The sequence below is a fragment of the Cyprinodon tularosa genome, unplaced genomic scaffold, assembly GCF_016077235.1.
Source record: "Cyprinodon tularosa strain WSP-4 unplaced genomic scaffold, ASM1607723v1 ctg449, whole genome shotgun sequence".
Lineage (NCBI taxonomy): Eukaryota > Metazoa > Chordata > Actinopteri > Cyprinodontiformes > Cyprinodontidae > Cyprinodon > Cyprinodon tularosa.
In genome coordinates, this window is record NW_024039173.1 from 420,401 (window position 1) to 448,337 (window position 27,937).

The 27,937-nt window shown below is 40.1% G+C and overlaps 1 protein-coding gene across 2 annotated transcripts in view; it reads right to left on the minus strand.

Moving 5' to 3' along the window:
* trim71 (tripartite motif containing 71, E3 ubiquitin protein ligase) overlaps positions 1 to 26,964 on the minus strand; it is a 45,806-nt gene extending 18,842 nt beyond the window's left edge. Inside the window, exons 1-2 of one of the 2 annotated variants that reach the window (XM_038300394.1) lie at positions 25,293 to 26,964; positions 7,746 to 7,913 (exon numbers count right to left, since the gene is read on the minus strand). In XM_038300394.1, coding sequence (XP_038156322.1) covers positions 7,746 to 7,913; positions 25,293 to 26,045 — 921 coding nt within the window. In that variant the 5' untranslated portion in view covers positions 26,046 to 26,964. The remainder of the gene's footprint in view (positions 1 to 7,745; positions 7,914 to 25,292) is intronic. The other variant, XM_038300395.1, reaches the window with a different exon arrangement.
* Positions 26,965 to 27,937: the final 973 nt, after the last annotated feature.

The following is a 27,937-nucleotide window of genomic DNA, read 5'->3' on the forward strand; positions in this document are numbered from 1 at the left end:
TCTCTCCCTTTCATCCGGGACTCCTTCCCAGTCTTTGTGTCTCCATCATCTTCCCCAATTCTCTCCACATTCCCAAAGGAGCACAGCTTGGCGTACAAAGACAGCCGAACTAACCAATAAAAATGAAAAAGCAGCCGAAGCAGAGAGTTTTGACCAACCAGGAGGTCACAAGCCCCAGGGGTCAAGGGTCAGGGGAGATAATGGGTGTGGAGTGGACGGAAATTTCCTACCTCAGGGGACAGGAGCGTATGCCTGCATCTGTTTGTTTGCATATTATCTGGTGTCAGCATTTAGTCCCAGGGCGACGTGGACAAAAGTGGACAAACACGCCCTGCAGCTCAAGGTGCTGCTGGACGCTTGGCTGAGACTCTTATAAACCGAATGCATCCTGTAGCTTTTACTTCAGTTCAACAGAACCAAACCTCATTGATTAGATTTCTCCCCTAATGAAACCAGATGTTTTCTGAAACATCTGTGCTGTGATATCTGGGCATTTCTGAAGAATCCAGCAACACCCACAGTGACATAAGCACAAAGACACAGAGCTCGACCCGGCCATGCAAGAGGTCAGGCCAAGAAAATGGATAGGTGGGTCACATGCTCGGTGCGCAGGAGATAATACATGTCCGAACGTCATATGACCTCAGTGGAAAAGCTTGTGTTTCATGTTTTGGGGCGGGTATTTACCAAGGTCACAACGCTGCCCCACCTTCAAGGCAAATGAGATAACAGCCGTTTCTGACCCATCCCTGATAACTCTGCACAGCAGGTTTTAAAGCCATTTTCCAAACACTTCTTCATTTTTGTTTGACATTAATTCTAGAGGATACCAGAAACTGTTCATTTAAATCCTGACAGAGACAAAGATCACAATACAACCAACTTTTTGATAAGATTACTTACCCAAATACATGATGAGAAAAAAACTACAGTATTAAAAATGAATAATAACGATGCACTGAGAAATTGTCATGTGGCCAAAGCCGGATTATTTCCTGCTACACCGGCGACCAGAAAGAAAATAAAAAATCATAGAAAAGTTAAAAAAAAATAAGTCAAAGACAGTAGAAACTGTGTATAAGCCACACCTAGGCCAAAGGCAAGGAGAAATCTGATTCTGGAATGGCAGTCTGTGGGGTTTAAAGTGATAGTTCGGGATTTTTGACATGAATCTGTATGGCATCCCCATCACCAGTGTCATGCAATCACACTGACTTACCCCTGGCAGCATCCTGTGAGCAGAGTTCTCGTCCAGCTTTGGTCAAGCCGAAAGTAGTCCGGCAGGTTTGCTAGACCCAGCGAAATAAAACGTTTCTCTTCCCAAAACATTATGTGTTCAAAAGAGTGATATTTTTGCACCCCAAAAACATTGTAGTGGAAAAAGTCACACGTCGTTATCACTTGGTCCTATTTTCTCTCTGTTCGTATCAGTGCGCGCGACACCATGACCTGACAGCTAGGGCCTACTAACCTGACAACAGCCAGATGCATGTCTCGCTCAGCCTAGCTCCTAGCTGGGCGGAGCGAGGCATGCATCTGGCTGTTGTCAGGTTAAGGGCCTACCTGTTTGATTCGCGATTGTTTACTACTGGGGAAGATGTCTGACTACGAGAGCGACGAGGAAAACATCGACTTCCACTTAGAGCCAAAGGGATATCTTTATGAACCCGAGTACACTGACGATGAACTTCGACAAATGGAGTTAGATCGGGCAGAAAGAGAGAGGGTGGACAGAGAAGTGATGGAAGCTGAAGCCGGAGCCGCAGGAGCCTCAGCTGGAGCTGCGATATCCAGGGTGGCCGACAAATCATGGTGCACTTGTTTCAAGTGCGAATTAATGCAGACAGAGGTGGATGCTACTGTTGCCACGAGTGGGATTTAGTAATGCCTGAGATACAGAACCTTTCCATTGATGAGGATGTCGGAGTTGCAGCAGCTGCTGTCTGCATCACAAACAACAGCGACTTCCCTGCCCTCCTCAAAGTTGAGCTCGCTGTCAGAATGATGGCGCGCACTGATACGAACAGAGACAAAATACGTCCAAGTGATAACGACGTGTGACTTTTTCCACTACAATGTTTTTGGGATGCAAAAATATCACTCTTTTGAACACATAATGTTTTGGGAAGAGAAACGTTTTATTTCGCTGGGTCTAGCAAACCTGCCGGACTACTTTCGGCTTGACCAAAGCTGGACGAGAACTCTGCTCACAGGATGCTGCCAGGGGTAAGTCAGTGTGATTGCATGACACTGGTGATGGGGATGCCATACAGATTCATGTCAAAAATCCCGAACTATCCCTTTAAACTCTTCTTCAGCTGTAGATGCTAGGCTACAGGTCTGTTTATGCTCAACACATTTACATGTCGATATGTTACTCAATAAACATCGCTGATAGCAACTATGCTGAATTTTATCCTCCATGTCTTTACTACAGCCAATAAACTGGCTGCCTCTAGGGGGCAGTGTAGGGCACAGATTGCAATTTTACAAAACTACGCAACATGAAGAAGTAGAAAAGAGTTGTTTCCAACTTTTTTAATCCCTCTTTGTGTTATTTAGGAGTCACAGTCACGTCTCACCAAGAATTTAACAATTTGTTGATCACAGAGATATTTATTGGCTAAATAATAAAAGGTTAATATCCTCCAACCGTCTCCAGTAGAAGCCGTTGCCTTTCCATGTTTTTTTGCTACATGGAACTGTCTAAACAGTTACGGATTTCCCTAGGTGAAAGGTGCGGAAAAATTGGGCCTTGAGGATGACATAAACATGCATTTTGTGTCGGGTGGATCCTGCAAATCTGTCAGTCATAACCAGGCTTATTGCTCCCCCTTTGTCTTTGCTAACCAATTTATAAGAAATCAGCTGGAAGGAATGCTCTTATTTCATTTAAATGGTGCCGGATTTGTAAAAAACATCATTTGTTGGTTGAATTTGTGGTTTCAACACTGAAAATGCGATCAATCCTATCTAAATTTCAGAAGCTCACTGTTAGGGACCTATCTGTTGACTGTATTGAATGATAGAAGACAGAAAATAAAGCAATTATATTATCAATCTGTTTCATCTACACCATTTGCAGGAAAACGTTAAAAAAAGCAGCAGCCTGGATTATCATCCTGCTGGTCACCAGCTCGATCACACGCTGCTGTGGGCTCTGATGGGCGTCGATTTTTAAGCCATCAAGTCAGCCAGTAGGGTTGGTCACTGTGGCAAAAAAACAGCACATCCAGGCTCAAAACAAAAGAAAAAGAAAAAACACATCAACATCTGCAGGACAGAGCTTGGTTGAGGTGACAACAAGCTGCAGAACCTCATCCTGAAATCTCTTTTAAAAAATCTGGATGAGGTATTGTCAATGAGAAAATCCCAGAAAAGAAAAAAGGAGCAGCATTTTTTTCGTGTATAAAATGTGTAGAATTGTCATAAAACCTTAAAGAAAACAATTAAGATAATAAAAGAAATACTAACAATTATAAATATTCCATTTATTTCACCAAAAGATGCATCCTTTGATTCCTATTTTAGCAACAGAAAGGATTTAACTGCTTTTCTCATGGGCAGAAACTAAACTATTTTGCTCAACTTCTAATATGCCTTTGTTTAAGGGAAAATAAAACTGATTTCTACATTTTGAAAACACATTTTAATAGTCATTGTCACAAAATAAGAAAAAACTAACAAAACAATTTATTTAAGTGGATGTGTGACTATGAACCAAGAAGCAAGACTTAACAGATAACAGGAAGGCTGAACGTATGACGACACAGTCGCTCACATCTTGGTCCTTACAGGCCACCCTACAACTAGAAAAGTTTTCTGAATTCTGATCTTCTGACTAATGAGGAACGATCTACAGTCTATAGATAAGGAGTATATAGAGGCTGCCATTACAAAAGCACTGCAATTAATGATTATTTTACTACTTAATTAAACTCGCAATTATTTTTCATAATAATTAATTAATAACAAAATAGCAAAGATGAGTTCTACGCTTTTTGTTTTTTTCTTCTACAGAGTTTAAACTAATTGAAGATTAAACTTTTCCAATTCAGGAGTTTGGATTGACCGTGTTAAAATATAGAAAAATATTTAATCTTAAATACAAAATGGATTCATATTTGATACAATTGCTAATTAACTACTGAATTAGAGGATAATTATCAACAATTCTGATTAATCGAATTGTTTCAACAGTATATTTTAGTAAAACATATTTTTTATTCCCCTCTCTTTAATGGAGAACACTCTTGTCACTCCTTTTAGTTATTTTTTTTTTGTCAGACCAAAATTTTATTAAGTCAGAACTGGGTTAAAATAAGTATTTGGAGGTCAAAACATTTACATTAACAGAGTTTTAATCTGCAACTATAATCTGGGGATTTCACAGCCTGCAGGAACATTTATGATCAAACATCCTTCATTCTGTGCAGGAATGAACCCTAACCCTAAGTTGCTGCTGAAAAGCTAAAAAGCAAGTTGATTGTTCCCCCTGGAAGTTTCACATCTTCGTGTAGAGACTTAAAACAGGACGACAATTTCAGGATTTATGCAAAGAAGCTAAAACTGTTTAGATCAGTTTGTGGTAAATTGAGTTACACCTTTAATAAAATAAACAGATTACATATAAAACCTAAATACTCCTGGTTTGTTATTATTAATGTTTTTTTAAAACACTTAGTGTCGCATTAGAATAGCCTGTCTTTGATGTGAATTTTTCTATTTAGTTTCCAACATCCAAGTCTTTCTCTAGGCGAAAAAAAAATTCATGTACTAAAAATCTATCAAATCTCTTTTTTGGGGGGAAATACTTTGTCCACCTTAATGATTTTTTTCACCAAATTGATCAAAATCAGTGTTTTTGTCATCACCCCTGGATAATAGACCTTGCTGGAAAACCGAAACAAAAACAAATCTTTAAATAGATAATAAATTAGTTTGGCCATTTGTTATAATAAAAACACAATTTGTTCTATAAGTTTTAAGAAAAAGCAAATAAAAAAAATTGTAAAATGATGTTGATACAACATATTTCTATGCTTATTTTAAAACAACAAACTATGCTTTTCGTCCAAAGGAGCTCAAAATGAAATAGCATCACTGCCAGAAAGACTGATCACATTTTATTGTTTAACTCTAATGTGCGGAGCTGGAAACAGTCAATAGATTTTTTTTTTATTCAGAGCTCATTTTAAGACATAAAACAAAAGACAAGAATCATAATAGCTTTCCTGACCCGGTTTTGCTCCAAATCATTTGTGCTTGAATAATGTTGGCAAAGTAAATCAGAGCTTATGTACTGTGATGGGTGGGTCAATGTGTACTGATTGGTTTTACAGCTAATATTTTATCCGGAGAATCCACACTAACCAGCATTTGTTACATTCATCAACTTACACCTGTTTGGGTGTTTTTTTTTCTTGTAGAAGAAAAAATATATAGATCTTAAATCATTTCAGTACATTTCAAACAGATTTTCATTAATTACATTAATTAATTAATGTAATTAAAGTGAAAATTACACTTTAATTCCAAAATAGTTCTAATAATAAGTAAAAATGTTTTACAATTAAAGTGGGTTAGTTAAATTTATCCGGGAACAGATACATTTCTGGCCCCTTAAATAAAAAAAAAATTATACATATATCACTTGAAACAAGAAAATTAGATTTTTCTCATTTTAAGTATAAATATTTATTTTTAAGCACATAACTCTTGTAAAAGAACCTACAACTTTTAGTTCAGCTGCTGCATTGTTTTTGACTTTGCCGTTTTCACATTTTTAGACTTTCAAACTGAAGTCAAGACGTTGACAGATGCAGATAAAAATGCATCTTATCACCTCCAGGACAAACCCAGTGGGATAAACGGCTGCTGCCATTAAAGCACAGCAGCAGAGGGAACAGTGGTGAGAAAAACAGCGACTCCATCTGCTTCAGCTCAACACACGTAAAAGAAAACTCTTCTAACAACTATCTGAATCCATAATGACCGAAAAGGAAAGGATTCTTCTCTAAGTATAAATAGTGCTGCTTGATATTTCCTAAAAGCTTCTGTTTGAACAAATAAAAAGACGCTAAAGCGTTTATCCTGCTGGTGTTAGACTCAAATGACAAAACAAACAGGAATGCTCACTGCTGCCAATCACATATTTTCTGATAAAAATACGATGTATAGAAGGTTCAAGAAGGTGCAACCTAAACTATAATCATGTAAATGAAGAGACTCAATTAGTATGCATGTATGTGTGAGAGAGTCAGAGCGGTGGGGGGGGACAGAGGAGTGAAAAGGGGAAGGGCAAGTGTTCCACTTCTTTAAAAGAAGTGGGTATTTTTCCTTTCTGTGAAATCCTTTAAATACCTCACCTACCCTCCCCCATCCCCTGTAAGACTCCAACCCCCCCACACCCCTCCGACCCTGAGCCCTGCCCCTGCCGGAATTCAACTCATGCGACCCCACCCCTTTTTAAGGGCCAGCTGGACACCTCTAACCCCGAGCTGTATGGTCGCCCGGGACTGGTCACTCTAGAGCTTTCTGGGCTGATCGGCTCTAATAACCGGGCCGCTTGCTACTGAGTGCTGGTTCTAAAGGACCAGCTGCTCCCCTCAGGTCCTACTTAGTCTTTGGGGGAGATAGATGAAGGCAGATTGCCATGCTTTTATCTTCAGGAGCTCCTATATAGGAGAAGACTTCTTTGTTAAAATCAGTTTGATTCCATCGCAGTAAAATAACATTAATGAAGCTTTTAATTCTGCTCGATCACCACCAAAATGTTTGTGTTGAAGTGTTGGGATTGATAATCAGCTAAATGTATTCCAGTAATAGGAAGTCAAACTCTGTTACTGTTTCACTACTTTAAAATCTTCACCTTTATTAGTGGATGGAGGTTCATTCTGCAAATTTAATCTCTTCCTAAATATTTTCAGTCAGCAGCTGCAGACAGAAATGCATGAAGCCTCTGAGGGATAAACCACAGAGAGTCTCAGGCCCCGTCCACACGAAGACGAACCCTGGCCTAAACGCACAAATTTTTCACCAAACCAGCCTCTCATCCACACGAAGCCGGCGTTTCGGGGGTCTGTAAACGATCTTTTTTTTATTCAGCCTTCAGAGTGGGAAGATTTCGAAACGCCGTTTTCGCGTTTCCATCTTTACGCTCTAACCGCATATTTTTTTTTACACGCATGCGTCATAGCGTCGCCTCTAACGCATGCGCGACCAGTATCACAACAACAATGGCGCCGTTGCTGCTAATGCTACTCACCCTGCTGTCGGGCTTACAACAGAATCTTCTTCTTCTGGAATATCTCCAGGAAGAACGGAGCAATATCGATGACATAGTTCAGCACCTGAATTTGACTGAACCACGGAAATGGACCCGCAGGGCAACCATGTATAAATATTAGTGCGCATGCCCAACATTCCGTCGCTTATTTTTGCTTTGGCACCACAGCGCCACTTACAGGCCTGGCATACATTTTGCAGCGTTTTCATGCATTCGTGTGGATGCTCACATTTATTTTACGTCTCCGTCTTTACGGCAAACGTTTTGAAAATATCAGCGTTTCGTGTTCGTTTTGACTTCGTGTGGACGGGGCCTCAGGTGTGAACAGAACATCTGGCATTTCATCTGTTTGTTTTTTACACGTAGAAAGAAAGAAAAAAAGCCTGATATTTGAAAGAAAAGGACTTAATAGCTGTGGCGGAGAAATAAGGGCGACAGATACTCCTCCTCCTCTCACCTGGACGGCCTGTCGCCCCTGCTGAGCGTCGGCCAGCAGCTGGATGGTGATGGCCCTGCAGTCCTGCACGGCATCTTGGAGGTAGACAAAAGTGTGGCCCATGTGGCGGCCCACGCTGCACTCCCTGCAGATGGGCACTGAACAGGTTTCACAGAAGAACAGGAACACCTACGAAGGACAATTAGTAATTAGCGCTTCTGTGGTTAAAGAAACTTCAAAGTCGCAGAACAAATCACCTTTTGGGCTTTTAATTTTGAAACATCTGAGGGTAATTCTCCAGTTATTAACAATAGCCAGATATACTAGAAACAAAGACAAACTTACTAAAAATGTATAATGAATTTAATAGGGTTTCATTTTGAGTGTTTTTGCTTTTCTCAGTCAGGTTTTGGACCCAAAGTCCCTCAAGACTGAAATGAAATTTGATGCATCAGTAATTTAATTGACAAATGGCACAGAAAAAGATATTAGTATTTTATCTAGTCTTCATAAAACAGCACCAGTCCCTAGGGTGCAATGTTATTTCCACCACTTAATGTAACTTTTAACTTTTTATTTCAGCCTCTATCTACGTGCAAACACATCCGCTGTCATGGAGAGCTAATGACAGGGTAGCAGCGTTAGCTCCATGGAAGGAAGGATTGAAAAAAGAAAAGAATAAATGAATAAAAACCAAGATACAGTTTTGCAAAACCAAAGTTAGGTTTATGGGTCTTCATTTTAAAACACCTCATATTTACTTTGAAGGTTAAATTATGAGGAAAATTAAATTTTTTATCGTGTATTTTGAGTACATTTTTATTTCAACTCTAAAACAGGGATTAGAATGCTAACATGCTAAGAGATTTTAAAAGACAATTTCCTCAAAATTCATTCCCATCATTATATGAAATATTCATAGTGTCATTATAAACGCTATTAGTTAAATAAGACCAAATTTGTCTGTATAGAATTAATCATGGGCAAAAATGTGAACGACAAGAGAAGATTTCCCCCAAACTTGTCGCTGCACGCTGCTGATCAGCTGGCTGAAATTACCAGATATTCACCGCTATTACTGCATCTAAATAAATAAATAGATAAACGACATGGTTTGCTGATATCTACCTAGACTTTAGGTCTTATACAAAAATCTAACGCCTCTAATCCTCCATATAATGTAATTAGTGTTCCAAACTAGTAAATCCCAGCAGTCCCATCAATGACAGTTTTATTTTGATACTCTATTCCATTTAAATAACATTATTTTGATTTGAAAGAATAAAAAAAAAGAAAGAAAAAGCCAAAAATAAATATTGCAGGCTATACAGGTATCAGGTATCATAAATAACTTCATTGTATTTCTGACTCCTTTAAAACATTGTTTCACACAAGCAAATACGATTCCTTGTAGTTGTAAACTTTAGCTACCAATCAATCAAAAGATGAAGTCTCCGTCTTTGTTTTTATCCTCTCTCAACACTCTGGGATTTCTTACATTTTCCAAATTAGGGAGGATAACCCTTGTAGCTGAAATGAAACCAGTTAAAAGCCAAAGAAACATTTGTTAGACCAGGCCTGTCTCCTAAAGTTGAACAAATTCAGGTATGGATTATTCAATTATCTTTTGCCAAAAAGGCAATATTAACGGGCATTTCCTTAATGCTTGAATAAATAAACCTTAATGGCTTTAACATATAATATAAAATTATGTTTATTACATTATTTATACTTTTAAACTATCCACATTTCTGGTTCTACATTTAGATAGCGTTTAATGCTATAATATATGAATAGCACATTTCTGTTTAATGTGTTATATCTAAATAGAAGCATGGATAATCTTTTCATAGCTGTTCTTAAGATACCAGATTCTCTTTCTGCATTTTTATTTTGTATATTTCTACCTAAATGTATTATGCTGAGAAACTTAAACCGAAGCGAGCAGATTCCTCTGTTCAGAGACCTTGTTCTTTAATGACACGTGTCAACAAAACGAGCCTGGCATCTCGACAAACTGAATAACCCGGCAACGTGTCGCTCTCACCCGTTCTACTTCCCTCCATAAAACGCAAAGCTAATTAAAAAGAGAAGGGCCATGAATGCTAATGAAAAGTCATCCATATGCAAGCGTTACCAGGGGGCCTCCCATCCTCTGCAGCCCAGAGATCACTTCTCATTCCAAGCACAGACGCACGAACCAAAAGGAGCCCAAACAACATCTATACCTGTATATAGAGAGCGTTTCTAGACTCAACATGATCAAATATGTTCACAAGTAAAAGCATTTAAAAAAAGATTCTTTTAAACAGCAGGGTTTAATATATTTCAGCACTAAGCTTTAGAATTTATATTTTAGAGTAAATCAAAGAATACTATTAAAACAACATGAAATTAAACAGATCACCTTCTACGTTTGCAGCTAAATATGCGTTTATGAAAACATTAAGCCGCATGTTTGACTGATTAGCACTCTGCCTATGTGATAATGTGCCACCCATTCGCAGCCTAATAATCAATGCCCGTTTTAATAATCTAAATGAATCATATTTCAATCATCCAGACTCAAATATTACATGTGTTTTAAAATAAAAGGTGCCACTCTGTTTTTAATCTGCTGTAACATTTCAATTTTAGAGTCTGTTAGGGAATAAAAAACACTTTTTCTTAAAATTCTCCCAATTTATGTTTATTATTTCCAGGTTAATTTAATTAAATCTGTTTTTATTTCTATGAAGATTTTTTTTTTAATCAATGCATAAGGGATGTAATTTTAAATTAGTCCTGGTTGCAGTAGCAACGTTTATATCCCATTTATACTTTAAAGGAGTCGTGTTTAATGTTGCTGCTGTATGTAAAACATTAACATTTATTAAAAAAATGTTTTAATTAAATTGCCATCTGGGGCTGCTGTGATTTATAACACTAATTCAGAAGCAACTCAACTCCTTTTTCTGTATTAACTTTATCAACCGTTAATTATTATGATAGCTTTAATATATCGTTAGTTCAGCATTACTTCGGCTAAGATTGCTTTTTTTGCAGTTTGAGCTTTACCAGCTACTTTGTTAGGAAAAAGACGTTTGAAGTGTGTTTATTTCAGGATATTAGTAATTATAGTAGGTTGGTAAATGGATTTTAAACCTGTTTGAATTTAATAAAAATCATAAATTAAGACATTTCTGTGGCAATTGTTTTTTTTTATTTATTTTTTTTTATTTAGAAAGACAGATTTCCATCACATCAGTAACCCCAGCTCCATTTAAGATTATAACTGAGAATATAACCAGAAAGTCCAAGTGATTTTGTCCATGTTGCCTTTCTGGTATTTTTTACAGAATGGCAATGATGTTTTTTAAGAAGCAAGCTCTTTTAAAACTGGAAATGAATCAAAAAAGAGGAAGTTCTTGAAAGAAAATATTTGTGTTTATTATAGTTTTCCATACTACGAAAAAAATCTAAATATTTCCATACGGTGTAGGAACCCAGATGTTTATTTTATCTCCGAGTTGGGAGGTGTTTTATGATTAATCGATCCTAGCTTGGAGTTCACAACCAAAACGGGTACACTTTGAGGTTTCATTGCAGGATTTTTTACAGATAAAATATAAGAAAGGTTTTAAAGAGGGTGTCCAAAATTTCCCAGAGGAAATGGAAACCGGATTTAACCTTTGCTGTTAAAAATGAAGCTTTGCTGTAAACCCCCATCTAAATGCTGATTGGTTGTAATAGGGGGTTAATTAAATATGCACTGTGCGTCATATCCCACAGAGACTCCGGATCAATGGCCTCCAATAGCAGCAGAACGCAGTGGATGGAGAGGAGCCTGCAATCAATCCATCAATATTGGCGGTTCCCTTGGGGAGAAGCCTAATCTAATGAGTCACACACACACAGAGACACACCTCCCCCTTTATTTGACATCCTCCTCCTCCTTTCTGCCTTTGGCTTAACCTCCTCTTTTCTTACAGCCTCCACCAGGGTGCTGCACCACCCCGTCACTCACCGCCCTCCCCAGCTCTGCCTTCCTGTCCCATCCCGTCCCTCCCCCGCTGACATCTCCTGAATTCCAGAGGGAGACGGCACACGAAAAAAGGCTGGAATGCTGCCGGGTCAGGGTGATGGATGACGATGATGAGGCTCTGGCAGAACGAGGATCATTTCTGATCAGAAACCATCCGCTGGCTTAAAGAGGAAGCAGCTACGTCTCTTTCCTGTTTCTATTCAATGTTAATTCCAAAATCTTTTCCATTTTGGAAAAGACTTCTTTTTTAACGCTACAATAAAATTTTTTTTTTCCAATTTCTGATTTTATTAATCCAATATCATAACCTTCAATAATTGTGCATTTTGTCACATGTAGGACAGAAAGCTCACAGAGGAAATCAAAGTTTTGTTTTTTTCTTGGACAAACAGCTGCAGGGCTCCTCAATGCAGCGACCTGCTCGGGTGTCATCAGCAGCGAACTGCTCCTGGAGGTGAAACACGCTCCCTCATGGAGCTGTAGATTACATAATACACGAGCATCTTGGAAAACAGCTCAATAGTATCGATCCACGCAGGATACAGGCTCTTCTCACACAGCTGCACCTCACATCCCCCTGCAAGCCATTTCGTTTTTCTCAAGCAAAAAAAAAAAAAAAAAAAAGAATTGGGTTGCTTATGAGTTGTGGAAAATCACAGTGGTAACGGGGTTTAAGATGTGGAAAAACCCCCCATAAAAAATACAAAAAGAAAGAGAGGTGAGGTGGGCGTGGTGTTGAACACGCTGAGGAGGAAATTCAGGAAACACTCAGAGAATGAAGCTTTAAAGGCAGGAAGGACCGTCCCTGATTCACTGAAGCTGCTAAGATCCAGAAAGGACAGTGAAGCTGAAAAACTAAACCTTAAAAAATGTTTTATAGGATGGAGAGGGGTGTGATTAAAGCCGAGGAGGCAGCTATCGCATTACAATAGTCCCCCGGCTCTCTTTTTTTCCATCTTAGGTCACATTTGAACAATTTAAAAATAAAATCTTTATAGTTTTCAGGCCAAAAACATCTGCTTTTCATAAGCGGAAAAATGTTTTCATCTTTCCTTTATAAGATGGTTGAAAAAGATGCAACAGCTTACTTAGGGTCAGCTAATTGACAGCGAGGGAGTAGCAACAGGTGGGGGAGGCAGCACTGTGCTAGGTTACACACTATGCAAGCAGAAAAACTGTGGTCATTAAGGGATTTTTATTGTGCAGTAATTAAAAAATTCAATCTAAGGCAAACTATATGAACAAACAGCAGATTTATCAATTAATAAAATAAAATTCTTACGTAGCGCTACTTTAACATCGTTAGTAAAAGTAAAAATGTAGTCATGCAAGAAAAGCTATTTAATAAAATGTCTACTCCAATTCTAAATAAATGTTTCCTCATGAAATCTAATTTCATATAATCAGATGGAAAGTTAGGAGCTAATTCTTAATTTGGAGGAAATTAAAACAAAAAAAAATGCAAATATATATAAAAAAATAATACATTTGTGAAGAATTTTATTTCCAAATTTCTAAGCAAAGCTTTTTTAAAACCCCTTTTTGCATATAATGCAAAAATTCTAAATGTCGGAAAAGGATGAAAAACTTCCAATTAAAATATCTACTGTTTTCCATCAATAACTCTAATTAACTCTTGATGGGTAGAGTGACCAGATAATTTACTCAAGTAAAAGCAGTGAAACTTTCACAAGAACATTACTTAAATAAAAGTATAAAGTACTCAAAACTACTCCTAAAGGTATTAATGTAGCTAAGTTGGTTAATTGGTTATTACAAACTTGAAGACTTATTTTAGAGGAAGCAGCCCATATTTAGCCATATTTATGTTTGATCTGAGATTTAAAAAAGGGAATTTTGTTCATTTCTATAAACTTTAACAGCCAAATATATAAATATATACAATAAAATAAAGATTTTAGCTGAGGACTGCACAAGGTAATTATTTGATAAGGGTTTCCAGTAAAAATTTGTCAATTTTCATTTATAAACAAAGATAATCTTATTTTATTTTATGATTGTTTTTCTTTATATTAGACTTTCCAATTGATTTTGGCTTTAAATACTTTTTTTAAGCTCTAAAGTTTTACATTTAATAGATTTGAAAAGCTTTCAGCGATGAGCAGAACCATTGTATTCTCTGAATTGGTGATTTTTATTTATATTAAATAATTAGGATAAAATAAACTAAAGCAGTGGCTCCTTTACTACCTTTCGCTCACTGCTTTGAAGCAAAAGCTCACTTTAAAAAAATTTTGGTGGCAAAACATGGACTGCTGTGAGTGACCTGGCTTTGTGTTGGCGCAGCAGTTGCATCAGCTCTGGTCCTTCCCCCCCCACCCCCAATCCATCCTCCAGAGAACTGGGGGAGAGGGCACCGGCTCCGCTGGTCACCAGCATGGCCCCCGTGCTGCATGCGCTGCCTGCATGCACAGCAGAGACAGGCGGAGGGGGTGGGGTGCCTGTAATGTCACACCGCGCTGCCAGAAAAACCAGAAAGTGTGAATCTGCTTCCAATAAAAAGAAAAAACAAGTCTGCAAAGGTTTAAAGGAGTCGTCTGTGTATGCGCTTCTCCTCATGCTGTTTTTAATTTTTTCTTCTTCTTTTTTGCAAAATTACAAAAACATAAAAAGAATGTATAGATTTGAGCAACAGTTAGAAGCATCTTAGTTCCCCATCAGCTGGGTGTCACCATGTGAGTGACGGGGGTGTGACAGAAAGCACGTCCCACCTTTCCTTTGGCTCTGCATTCACTTATCACCCGAAGCAGCGCTGAGAGAGCGAAGCCATTATTCCCAGCAGACTGTAAACATGTTTATGGCTGCTGTAAAACTGGCCCCTTTAACATGGGGGGTGTGCAGGGTTTAACCTGCTTTTCACAAGCCACTTCAAATGCTCACTTCGGAGAAGCCCGGTTCCAGCATTTTATTTGCTTTAATATATTGTAAGTGAGAAGGTTATGGGTTTTACCTCTTCTTGTAAATCGTTTATTAGATTTTTTTCATTTACAATTAAAAGTTCTTTATTTTCATAAATGACTTAATGATTTATGTGAAAATATTACCAGCATGATGAAAATGGCACTAATGTCTGTTTTAAATCAGCTTAGAAAAACATGTCTGTTTTTTCTCAGGCGGCAGAAAGATCTGAAACAAGACCCATCTGAAAAGTATAAATAAAAATGTAAAAAAAAGGACATTCTTGGAGGCCGATGTCAGCTGCAGACGCGTCAGGAAGCTGCAGGCTAACAGGAGACAGAAATCTGTCTAAAAGCAACGAAAAGGAAAATTCCAACATCTGAAACAAAAAGCTTCAGCTGAACCTAAACAAAAAGGTCACTCATGACATGTGGAGTTATCATTCAAACTGTAACTAATAATTACTCCTCTCTGCCTGGAATAACTTTCATTTCAGACGCATTTAAAGTGACTTAGACAACTTCTGTCATTTTCGTTTAAGACAGCTTTTCAGGGAGTAAATGAACATTTCCATTTCTTAAAGTGCAGCAGTGATCGAATGTAAACAGTTTGGGAGAAAAAACATGCTGCAAAAAATGCATTGATATGGAAGTTCAGAGCATTAATATCTAGGGTGCAAATGTGCAGTATTTTGGTTTGGTGTAAAGTAAAAAATGTCAACTTTAAATCAAATCTAAACCTTTTTTTAATAATTTTTTTAAAGCTCTTCCTCAGACGCATTTTAATTTCCCTTCTTGTTGCGTCCACTTTCCCAGCTCAGCCATGGTAAACCCCGCTGGCCCGTTGCCAGCAACACAACACGCAGACCTCTTCCAGACCGTGTTTTGAAACTCGGCCAGCTACAGTGTGGGGAGGGGCGGTGGCCGCGAACCAAAGCTCTGATTGGGCGGCGGAGAAAAGGAAACAAACCACAGTCAGCTGGCCCTCTTAGGCTGAGAGCGTGCTACTGGCCGGCAGGAAGAAACAGAGGGGGAGGAGCGGAGGGAGGCCCGGGGAGGTAATAACAGCCTGATTCATGAAGGGATCGATAAATTGGAGGAGCTGGGTGAATGAAATGTGGAGGCGCTGAGAGGTAACAAATGTCCACGTGTGGAAACACAATGAAGCTATTCTTAGTCCCCGACGGGGTAAACAACCCGCATCAGCAGAGCTCCTCGCTCCACATAAAGCTGGAGGGAGAAAAAAAAGACGCTCTGTGCCACTTTAAGGCCAAAGCCTGGGTTCAAGAACGCCGCTAACATCCCACTGGAGCAGCTAAATGAAACCTCTCATATTATTTCACTTAATAATTTAGTGTTTGACCCTTTAGGTTCTCCAGAAATGCAGAGAGATTCATCAACTTTAATGAAAAGAGCATTAAAAAGTACAATGAATGCAAGTGTAAATTTGTGACTTTAAGCACATTTGATTATTTTATCAATATTGTGATTGTTTTACTTTCAGTTTTTATCATCTATGCTTTTCTAACTTATTTTTACAATGTAGATTTTTTATTTAAGGTACAGTTCTATCATCAAAGTTTAAATTACTTGATGGATTACTTTAAAGGACAAATTAAGCGATGATTAAAACAATACAAATATTTTTTTTTATTATTATCATAAAGATCAAAAGCTGCAACAAGTAATTTGGTTTTAGTTATCGGTCTCTTACTTTTAAAGTCCAAATAAGATAAATCTGGCGGGAAAATTATAATTTATGAATGGATTATTAAAGTTGATTGAAAGGTTTTTATTCATTTCTGAGAATAAATAATATATAAATTGATTGATCATGCAGTTTAAGTATAAAAAATGCTAAACTAGTCACTATAGGGGATTTTTTCACAATAACGAATTCAGTAACCGAATATTTTCTACTTTGATAATGAATGATTGATGTTTTAGGACTGAAGGCTAATATAGGCGTAGCGTTTGGCCTCTGGGTGATCAAAAGACTGAGTCCTAAACTGAGTCTTAATTTTTTGGCATAAATGATCTAAAATGTAGCATCAAACAGATCAGTCCGGCTTAAAAAGCTGATCTGTGTCCGTCGTGATGCATCTGCAAATACGGGTCAAAAGTTTTAAAGTGTTAGCAGGACAATTTTAGGGAGCGAGGTCAAATAATGGCCAATTAAAAACCCATTTTGGGCCCTAGTGCTCAGTAGGAAGCGGCACAGGTTCCGGCTTCCCAACTACTTCTAAATCCCGTTGTCAAAGAGAATGTGATAAATGCCTTCCTTTCGATCCATAAAATTTATAAGGGCGAAAAAAGTCCTGGAATAGACATCAAAGCTTCCGACGCGGTTGTGCACGCTTCCATTTGGCCTAAACCAAACACACAGGAAACAAGGAACGCTCTCTAATTACTGGGCACATGGTGCACATTAAGACCCTGGAAGTCCAACTTCATATAATAGAAATCTGCTGCCACACACACACACACACACACACACACACACACACGCACAAAATCCTCTTCAGAAGATAACTATCTACAGATGGGAGATGCAACTACCGCCACCGGCTCCCAGAGATGCTTCCAGCGGTGACGAAGTGTAACGCAGAGCCCCTTCAACTGCAACAGCTGCTAAATCATGTTGAGGAGGTTTTTCTGTATCTATAAAGCCCCCCTTGGTCTTTGACAGAAAACAGACAGAGCTGGCTGACGAGAAAGGCAGAAGCCTACAGAGGAAATACCCAGCATGTGTGTGAGAGAACGAAAGAGGGAGAGAAGGGAAAAGAGAAGCCAGGAGGTATAAAACTCAGGTTACAGGAATTCCTCCAGACTTGTATCAGCGTCGGAGCTGGGTTAGGTTTCCGTCCAAACATTCTCCACCGGTGACCGAGCGGGCAAATGTTTTAAGTGATACCCTTAAACAAAAGAACCAGATAACCGGAGCAGTAAAATAAAAAAACAAATAAGAGGAGAATTGTAGAAATGTGAGGCGACGTACATCAAGATCCTGGGACCTCCCTGGAGGGTCCAACGTCTTAAGTTAATGCTACATAAACTAGGCCCTTCAGGAGACACAAAAGCAATCAAACTGATTAGTTCAACTTCACCTAATCTTTAAAAAGCCGGGCACATTCTCAGAGCTCATCGCCCAGCAACCCCCCACCTCCTCTCCCATAAAGGAAGGTCCGCGTTCGGCGCCGCGAGGCCCGCGCACGTAAGCACGACCAGAACGGTTTAATCTGAAGCGCAGGGAGACATTTGGTGGGATTAACATATCATTAGGTGCGTTTCAGATGGAGCCTGCGTGAGTTTGTATGCTGGAGCATGACATCACAGTGAGCAGAGGACGCTCTTTGATGTAATCCAGTTTTCCATTTCAACTCCTCACCCAGCGTGGCATGCTCAGCCCGTTGGCTGTCCGTGTGAGGAGAGGGAGAAAGGTGGCAGGGATGTCGCTCTGGTGAACCACTTTATTAGCCAGTCTGTACTCGGTTTTCTTTCAGGGTGGGGGCTGGAATCAGTGCAGTCTTCATGAAATCCTCTCAAAAGTAACTTTCTTTCAGAAGTTTTTAGTTTAAAATTGTATTTTTTAGAGCTTTATTCCTGCTTCTGTTGACTGCGGTCTTTTGGTGTTTAAGCTGTTTGTTACACTGAGATCAAACTTCACACCGACTTTATCATCACGTAAATAGTAGAGTTGGGTTATCCTGGATAAAAACACCGTCTATATTTTACTTTTCACTTCTTGATGCACTAGGTTGTGTTGCTCTTTTATTTGGCCTCTATTATACTTTGGTATCATTCCATCCCAGGACTCATTTTTCTTCTGTTACAAAAGATTTTTCTTTAAAGAGAGACAAGGACCTAATAAGCTTCCCTCTGTATTTTCCTCAAATAATAGACTGAAATTAAATTGAAATGTGCAATAAAATAAAGGCTGGAACAGTTTGTGCTTCATCTGGAATAAAGAGCGAAATGATAAAGAATGGAAGGTTTCCAACCGAGGGGGTGTGCAGGGCTGAAACCATCTGGGCCATAATAATAATAATTGAACTTTATTGATCTCACATTGGAGAAATTTACTTCTGCATTTAACCCATCCCCTTGGGCAATAGGGGGCTGCCATTGTGCGGCACCCGGGGAGCAGTGTGGGATTAAGGGGCTTTGCTCAGGAACCCAGAGTGGAGGCAGTGGGAGTGGGGCTCGAACGCAGAACATCTAGATTCCAAGTTCTATACCCTCTATACCCTAACTACTAGGCTAACACTCCCCCAAGATTTTAAAGATGGCGTCTCACCATGTTTATCAAACTATTGAGTCATCTGGTCATATCAGGAGTTATATTGTCTGTTAGATATGATATATTCATGTTGATCTACGCTTAAATTGTTGCAAAGTGAAAGAAATTAGTTGGGGACAAAGAAATTAACACATTTCTTGTTATCCTTTTATGATCATGAACATTAACCTATACAAAGCTCAACACTTTTTAATAGAACCATTATTAACAATTAATTATTACATTTATTTTGATAAGGCTAACATGTTTTCTAAGTATTTATGAAGTCATACAGTAGATGTGACAGATTGGCTATAACATCATTGGTAAACAAACTTACTAGGCTTTGAATTCATTCATTCATTAAGTTTAATAATTTAGTTTGATAAAGTTGTATTCATCACATCCTGTTGTGATGAGTAGAATAAAAACAGGAATCTTTTCAACAGGATGGGACGCTTCGAGTCAATAAGCCGTTAAGAACCAGAGCATTGAGCTAATCAGAAGGCTTAGACCAGGCTGTCAGAACGCTGCTCAACTTCATCGTTACATTTGGGATATAAAGTAGTTTAGAGGAGTTTTCGTTTGTCTGAAAATAAAGCTTCAAAAGGACTTTAATAAAATAAAAAGCTGCTCCACAAAAAGAACTGAAAATTAGCCAGCAACCTGAACGCACCGTGATTGGAGGAGATTTCAAATATGCATCCACTAAAAGAATCTAGGGAAGTCCAGCACTGCGCAACCAAACTGATCTTTCCAGCAGAAAGTCAAAATAAATAATAAATAAGAAAAAATGTTAACATGACAGACATGGAGATGGTTGACGGACAACAGCCTTGTTTTCTGCGTTCTCACAGGTAGAGAAAGACAAGCCCTCTCCTGCGTCACTCCCTCCCCCCAAGGCTTAAGAACAGTGACTGAGGGGGAAATGAGGCCCTTACTGGGAAACCGAACCCACCTATTTACTGGCAGTGGACTGGTGGTGATAAAGGGAGGGGGGGGGGGGAAGCAGGAGGGAGGTTGAACAAAAAAACTAATGAGTAAACTGGTAAATTAAACAGCTTTTGTTGCTGCGAAAATGACTCACCTTAAAGAACCAAGATCAATCATTTAACAGACTCGGCAAAACATTATTTTTTTCCTGTTTCCCAAACTAGTTTCATTGCTGAACCAAGACCAGTCCTACAACTGGTTTTAACTGGTTCTGCAGGACACAAGGAAAAAGAAAAGTATCGTTTCCAACGGCTGCAAGACCTGATAATTAAAAATATTATGCTGCTAATAAAATCAATATGGTTCCATTGAATCCACGAGGGATGTCTCTATTCTGATATAAATATTGGAAATTTACCCGATAACATAAAAAAAGGATCCAATAATAATTGTCCAGCATCTAAAATATCAACTATAAAATACACGCAGCTGCATCAAATATATGAAATCTTCCCAATGTGTATTTCTTTAAGCCTTTTCCAACATTCAGTCCAACAAAATGAATAAAAGTATGTATGAGTTGTTTGGATACACTATTGGGTCGATATCTACATCCGCCATATTTTTAAAAATGCTACACCGATATAGTCAAAAATTATTGCATCCCACAGCATCGCAAAACCAACAGATAGTCAACAGATACTGTATACAGATGGTTTGGAATTTCAGCGTATTCAAAAAATATATATCTGTACACCCATGTATCCCCCAGGCCAGTAGGGGGCGACACCAAAACATCAGATTTCCAAATGATTGTTACTTTCTCAAACATACTAAACTGATATTTCCAACAGAAAGTCCAAATAAATAAATAAATAAAAACGTTAACATGAAGGGTGTTATAATAAAAATATGAAATCCCATCTGGTGCTAGCTCTTTTACTGCGGTAGCATGTTTATTTTGTTATTTTACCTTGAGCTTGGACACTCTGGAACAATCACTTCTAAACCCGGATCACCATTTCTACAAAACAAAACTCCGACAGACTGCCAATCTTTTATTGGATTATAATTTAGTTTAATTAACATCCTGGAAGTTATCCTCACAAAAATCTAATCCAACTACCATCTTAACCTTGTCAGGTTCTAATGCCACAATCCAAGCCAAGTTCAGGACAGTCAAAGAAGAAAATGATTTCAAGCTGTCCAGATTTACAAGCTATACACACTTCAGTCAGAAAAGTTTAGCCTTGTCCTGACCTAATGGTTCAATCTAATCTCCAAAGTGCTGCCTTCCTGTTAGAGATGTTATGAGGCTTCTGAAAAGAGAGAGAGGGGGAGTAAAAAAGGGGGGGCAGCAGAGTAAGTTTTCATGATGCCAACCCTTCCTGAACCCACTTAACTCATGGAGCACATATAACTTCATGGTGGGCTGCACCAGTCGATTTAGTGAGTTCCTGCTAACAATGAGTGGCATCCTGCTGGGTCGGCAGGGTTTAATTGCAGACCCGGGCAGTGAGGGCCACATGCCTTCGTAACTTAATAGATTGTAACCACAGTCAATGGCGATGTAAAAAATGTTAACACAACGTTGACTTTTCCTTTCGATTAACTGGCTTAATTGGGCACACATACATCATAAATCCATCCTCGTATCACAACTCAGACACGTTTTTTCACACCTACGTGTTGCTATTTTTCAACCTTTTCTTTCTGTTTCAGCCGATCTGTATAGTATAAACTTAAAGCAGAGGGATACAACGGTTCATAAGGAATAAAGAATGACAGGAAAAACGAATGAATGCAAGTTTAACTCGTGATGGATGGACTCGACTCCAGCTTCCTCCTGTCACATGTGCCCCTGGGCAAGGCACTTAACCCCCAGTAGCCCACCAATCTGCGTGTCGGGGTATGAATCTGAGCGCGTTAGTGATTGCTACTGAGTGAACAAGGCTCTAGTGTAAAGATCTTTGAGGGGTCAATCCGACGAGAAAGACCAACATGAAATCTAAACCATTTAATATGAAGCATTTTTTCACCGCAGGCAATGGAAGCAAGTTCAGAAGGACTGATTGATCACTGAAGAGATAAAAGATACACAGATGGATGCAAACTTTTTTCATTCTAGAATTTCTACATTTTTGATATACATTATAAGAACGCCGCATCTGCAAAAGAGTGGATATTATTTTTAGTAGGAAAATTATTGAATTTTACAGATTTTATCTAAAAGAAAAAATTATGTTGATAATGAGTTTGGAAACCAATACTTCCTGTTTAGAGCTTTTAGACACTAAAGGGCAGATTATACTTCTGCAACCGCACACATCAAATGTTGCTTGGGTCTGGTCGTGAACCAGTTCTGCTGGTATGCTTTTGCTGGAATTTCTAGGGACACACAGCAGTTTCCCGCCAAAGCGCAAGGGGTAGCCTATTCAAGAACTTCAGTAGATGGTCAAGAGAACTTCTGTGGCACCGGCAAGAGTGTTCCGAAACAACAACGTCGCATCTGCAAGACATGGTCACAGAGATGGATCTAGAGTTGCTAGACAACAAAGAGGATATATAATTTGTCTGAGGCATCATCCAAGTGGTTTTACTTCCGAACCTCCTCGATTAACCTTTCGTCGTAGTTGTACATTGTTCCTTGGTTTTTAGAAATGGCGTGCCCCGGCACCGAATCGGCAAGCACGACCAGACAGACAGCTGGAAAGGCATACCAAGGACCAATCACAGCTGCTTTTTGTCTGCGCACTCCCGCTTGAGGTCTTCCACGACTGTCCGGAGTGTAGTCAGAATTTTTTGAGGTGCCAGACGACCGTTGCAGAACCTCTGCACGGGGGACGTGGTCAAGAGACAGATTTGACGGTTGCAGAGGCTATGCATCAGAAGCATAAATTGACCTTAAAGCAGAACGTGAAGTCTGTTTGCGCCCCTGGTGTTTTGAAATACTGTGAATAATGCCATTAGTTTACAGCTGCGGAAGTGTTTATATCCACAAGTCGAATATGGTATCCATACAGAAAAATATGTTAAGGTATAATAATTTTAACTAAAGAGGGTAGAAAGAAGTAGGATGTAAACAATAAACAAATGAGAGAGCTAAGAATAGAGGGTGTACAACAGAACTGTGACACCAAAGTCCACCGATATTCTTGGGACATTTTTTTTTTAAAGGACTATTTACAGATTTTTTTTTTTTTTATAAGGGGTGGTTTTCCTACAAAGGTAAGAAACAAGGATAATATTTTAAAATAGTTGAAGGCAAACCGTCCGCAGTTGTTTATTTTTAGCCAATGGGAAATAAAAAAATGACATTTGCCACTTGAGACTGGTCAATTGGCTGAATGGCTGATAATCCCACGAAATCAACGTTTTCACCTTGTCAAAACCTAATTCACATATAATTGACCTGTTCTCAACACGTTATCAACGCCTTAACTGAGTGCGAAAAATAAAAATTTTGTGGATGACGTGCAAACAGGAGACAAACCGCATGTCAGTCACATGTTGTCAAAAGTCAAGTGGTTTTGAACCAGCTGGCTTTCCGTAGGCTGCATTGGTTAGCATGCACAAACACACAGGCTGTGTACGAACATCCGCCCTAATCCATTGCTGGCACTGCTGTGACAACAAATAATGCTTTGCAAGTAGAGCTCTTGCAAAGAATTCTGGGATATATCTGCTCATCTTGTGACCATGGATGATAAATTTTTTTCAAGGCGCATTGTAAGAAATTTCGAGTCCTCAACTTTTTCATCCACTAGACACTCAGACACTTATTTAAAAAGGCGTAACCACTATATAGTGCCCTATATAGGGATTAGGATTAGGACGAACATTCTGACACAGTAACTGTGTCTCGACGTACGCCATAATCCCTAGATACCACAATCACTATATAGTGCAGGGACTATATAGTGAGCTCAGTTAACTGACCATTCAGACAGATCATCACTACTTTTCACTCCCCGTTGGTCACATGACTCTTCCTCCCCACAAAGTGCCTGCACCATCTTTGTTATTTGCCGCTGCTGTTGGGTAGCGACAGCGGGCCACTACAAATCCCATAATGCTTTGCAAGGAGAGCTCACTACTTTTCAAGGTGCATTGTGGGAATTTCAAGTACACTACCTCTTCATCCACTAGATGTACGGACAGTCATCTAAAAATAGCGCAACCACTATATAGTGCCCTGTATATTGATGGGGGCGGACATTCTGACACAGCCAGTGTGTAGCTAAATATGCATATCATGGAGCATCGTGGCAGAAATGGGAAAGGCAGGTTCAAACTTATCCACTCTGGGAGCGACTACAGTTGGTTTTGGGGGCTGACTTGTCTGATCGGACCCCCTAGCTGACCAAGAAGTCAGGGGGATGCTTAATAGGGTTTTGTTTTTGCAGATCTAACTGGGAAATGCAAATACAGCAAAAACCAGACCTGAGAAAAACAAAAGCATGACCCAAAATTCTCCCTTTTTCAGACTGTGAAGGAATCTATTCAAATAAAGCAGTAAATGTAAAAAGGATCAATTCTGATCTTCATTTGACATCATCATCTTTGTAAAAATGCAGGTCCCTGATATATAGGTCGGGCCAATTGGTGGCGCTGTGACACAGAAACACAGCATACCAGCCAGGCATGCGCAGACGACTTTTGTGAGGTAAACACAGCTTCAGTTACAGAAAGCAATGATCTACATCATCATCCTTTCAGAAAGGTCACAGATAAAAGGTTGAGACAGAAACATGCTTGATTTATGTTGACACATCCATGCTGCATCTCCTCCAACAGAAGCTGTAACCACAAATATTGCAAACAAACAACCAAACCAATCTTTTGATTGTTTTGTTATTCTTCTGAGAATAAACCTAAAACAAGACAAAGCTGTTATCTTCTTTCATAATCTGTGACGGTGCTGTTAGCCTCAGGATACATGATGCACAAAAATCATTTTTTCTACACAAATTTAAAAATTTTCTTATTATAAGGGGGGAAAAAATAAAAAAAACACTGATCCATCGCCAGCTCAGGACCTTTAAACATTTCAGAAACATGTGTTGTGCAGTTACAGCAGGGGCCTCTCTCTCCCCCTGAATGGATGGTGTGGTACAGATTAACCAGACTCTGTATTGGCCTATAAGTGTTTGTATGGATGAAGGGTCTGCGTGCGTGTGTGAAAATCCAGCTCAACACACGTGCCTGCCCCTCTCCAGGGAACTAGGTGAAGAGCCACTCAGCTCCCTTTGAACCTCGGGCCATATGGCTCACAGCAGGTGTTATGTGCTGCACACTATAGCACTGTATAGTGTGTCTGGAGGACTGATGCAAGTAGCTTTACGGTTAGTTTGATGTGTATTCCACTGATATAAACACTTTGTGACCAATTTGGAGACACTTGTACCACTCACCTCATTGTCATGGTGCTGGCAGTAGCTCATCCTGTCCTGGAACAGGGACAGCAGGGCAAAGTTGTTCTGCAGGGACTGGGCGAGGGACACGGACACCCCCGGTGGGCCAGAGCTGCTATTGTTGGAGTTGACCCGGCTCAGGTGGAGGCTCTCGCCCAGGCGCTCGATGAAGTGGTCTTTGGTCAGCCGCACCCGCTGGTGCGCTCGGACGCAGTTGTCGCAGAGGTACTCCTGGCAGTCCAGGCAATGGGACGTGGCTGGGTTCTCCTCATCGCAGGAGCTACACTGAGGCTCCCCCATGTTCTGTGTGTGCAGCAGGCCCCCATGTGAAGGGTGGAAGCCAGAGGAGCCCCCAAGCAACCCCCCAAGGTGATGGTGGCCGTTCTTGTTCTGGATGTTCTCTTCAGAGCTCACCACCACGTCCAACAGGTTGCTGAAGAGGAAGTTGGAGGAAGGCAGGGAGTCCACCCCGGCCTCGGATATGGAGACCTTCTGGTCGCAGGTGGGGCATCGCAGCTTCAGGGGGTCACCGGGGCTGCGCTGCCCCTCCAGGCACTGCCTGCAGAAGGCATGCAGGCAAGGCAGGACGTGGAGCCTTTTGGTGGGGTGGTTGGAGGAGTTTGAGGTGTGAGAGGAGGACGATGAGGTAGAGGAGCTGGAGGAGATGGGAGCAGAGGAGCCACACAGCTCCTTACAGACCGGACAGGTCTGCAGGTCGGAATCTGGGAACGAAGCCATCTGTAGCAGAAACATCAGCTCACAACACGTGTGGGAAAAAATAAGTCTGAGGTATTCATCTGAGGCTGTGTCAGCTGGTTAGGCTGGACAAACTGGGGCATCTGAGGTAGATCCTTGAGGTATTCAGTCAGTTCAACTCACTTTTTAAATCTGATTATTTTGATTAGATGCAAAAAATCAAGGAGGCATCAAAATAATTAAAACATTGTTACTTCATAGCAAAATAAAAACAGATTATTAGGCTCATCTCTATTTGGCAAATGATTGAGCGAGAATCAGCAGGATTCTAATAAGATCATTAGAAAATGTTTATACATGGGAAGAGTCCCCTAAAAGTGGAGGGGTGCTGAGGTCCTGGAAGCGAAGTCTCTCCTCCCCCACCGAGCAGACAGCATGACTTCAGGGCCCCGCAGCAGCTGCCAGACCACCGGACAGGGCGCCGCTCCTGCCTCTCACCGTGTGGGGAACCAGTTGGACCGGACCTGCCTGGGCTCCACCATGAGGGGCTCCCTTCAGAGGGCGTCACGCGCAGCCGACAGCCGTTGGTGTGTTCTCAGCGCGAGCCGCGGACACGGAGCGCGGGCATTATTCATCCAAGCAGGGAGCTCCGGGTCACCGTCATAGAAGCTGGGCTCGCGCGGGTCCAGTCTGCCTCTACGTGTGGAGGAATGCGCAGGGTTCCGTCCCCCCCTCTCCTCCTCCTCCCCCCCTCTCCTCACCTCAAAGAGAGCAGAAAAACAGAGTAGCTAGCTCCAACGGCTCCTCAGTTACCTCCTTTTCTGTTTTGTTTTCGTTGCAACGCATCGGACACGCAGCGTCCGCGCTCTCTTACGGCGCGTGTTGCACGAGCTGCAGCTCCTCGAGCCGCTCTTATCAGACTGAGAGGAAAAAAATGGACTCACTTCCGTCCTGTGAGTGAAGACACAGCAGAATCAGAGGGGTGTGTGCCACAGGCGCGCTCCCGGCGGTCAGGGGGGTGTGCCGCATGCTCGCTCCCGGCGCTCGGGGGGGTGTGTGCGGTCACGTTGGGAGACGTGCGTACGTGCATGGTTCTGTTGGTAATGTTGGGGGAAATAGCTGAGGACAATGGCCCTCTGTGTGGTTCCGCTCTGGATGCCTTTTTCTGAGCTGGATCCGAGAGCAACCTTCATATATATATATATATATATATATATATATATATATATATATATATATATATATATATATATATATATATATATATATATATAGTTTTCTTATACAAATCCAATGAAATACTTTTATAATCACAAAGCACAACAAGCAAAGCTATTCATGTAGAATTGTATCAATAGAAAGGTTGTATAATTACAATAATGCACCGTGTTCAGTCTGTGTCACATAATTGTACATTTATCAATCTATAATTGTTAAATGTACATCTATATTTTGGGTCATTCTACAATTAATACTACTATATTTTCATTTTACTTAGTAGAAAGACTCTGATGGTCGGCTGACCAGTAAAGCCGCACTGTGACTCTTTCAGCCCTGCCTCAATATTTGCGAAAGGGGAGTTTTTTTTTTTTTTTTCCTGTATTTTTCCTTTGTCGATCATCTATAACTGCCCTGCAGGGTTGTCATGGTGATGATTGTCTCCAGTGGTCAGCAGGAGAGGTACTCCCTGGGTAGGTTAGAGATCCACCAGAGGCAAAAAAGAAAAAGAAAAAAAAACATATTAAAAACATATCTAAGAGCGATTCAGTAACACTACATAAACCTACCATGGATGATTTTTAGGCTGTTAGAGGAAAGAGAAGAGAATCCATGCAGGCTGGGAAATGAAATGCAAACTCCAGCAAAAAGAACCCTGACTTGAAATTTAACCTGGGAAACTCTTTCTGCAATTCAACAGTACCTTTAACTGCACCCGAAGTGAAACGGGA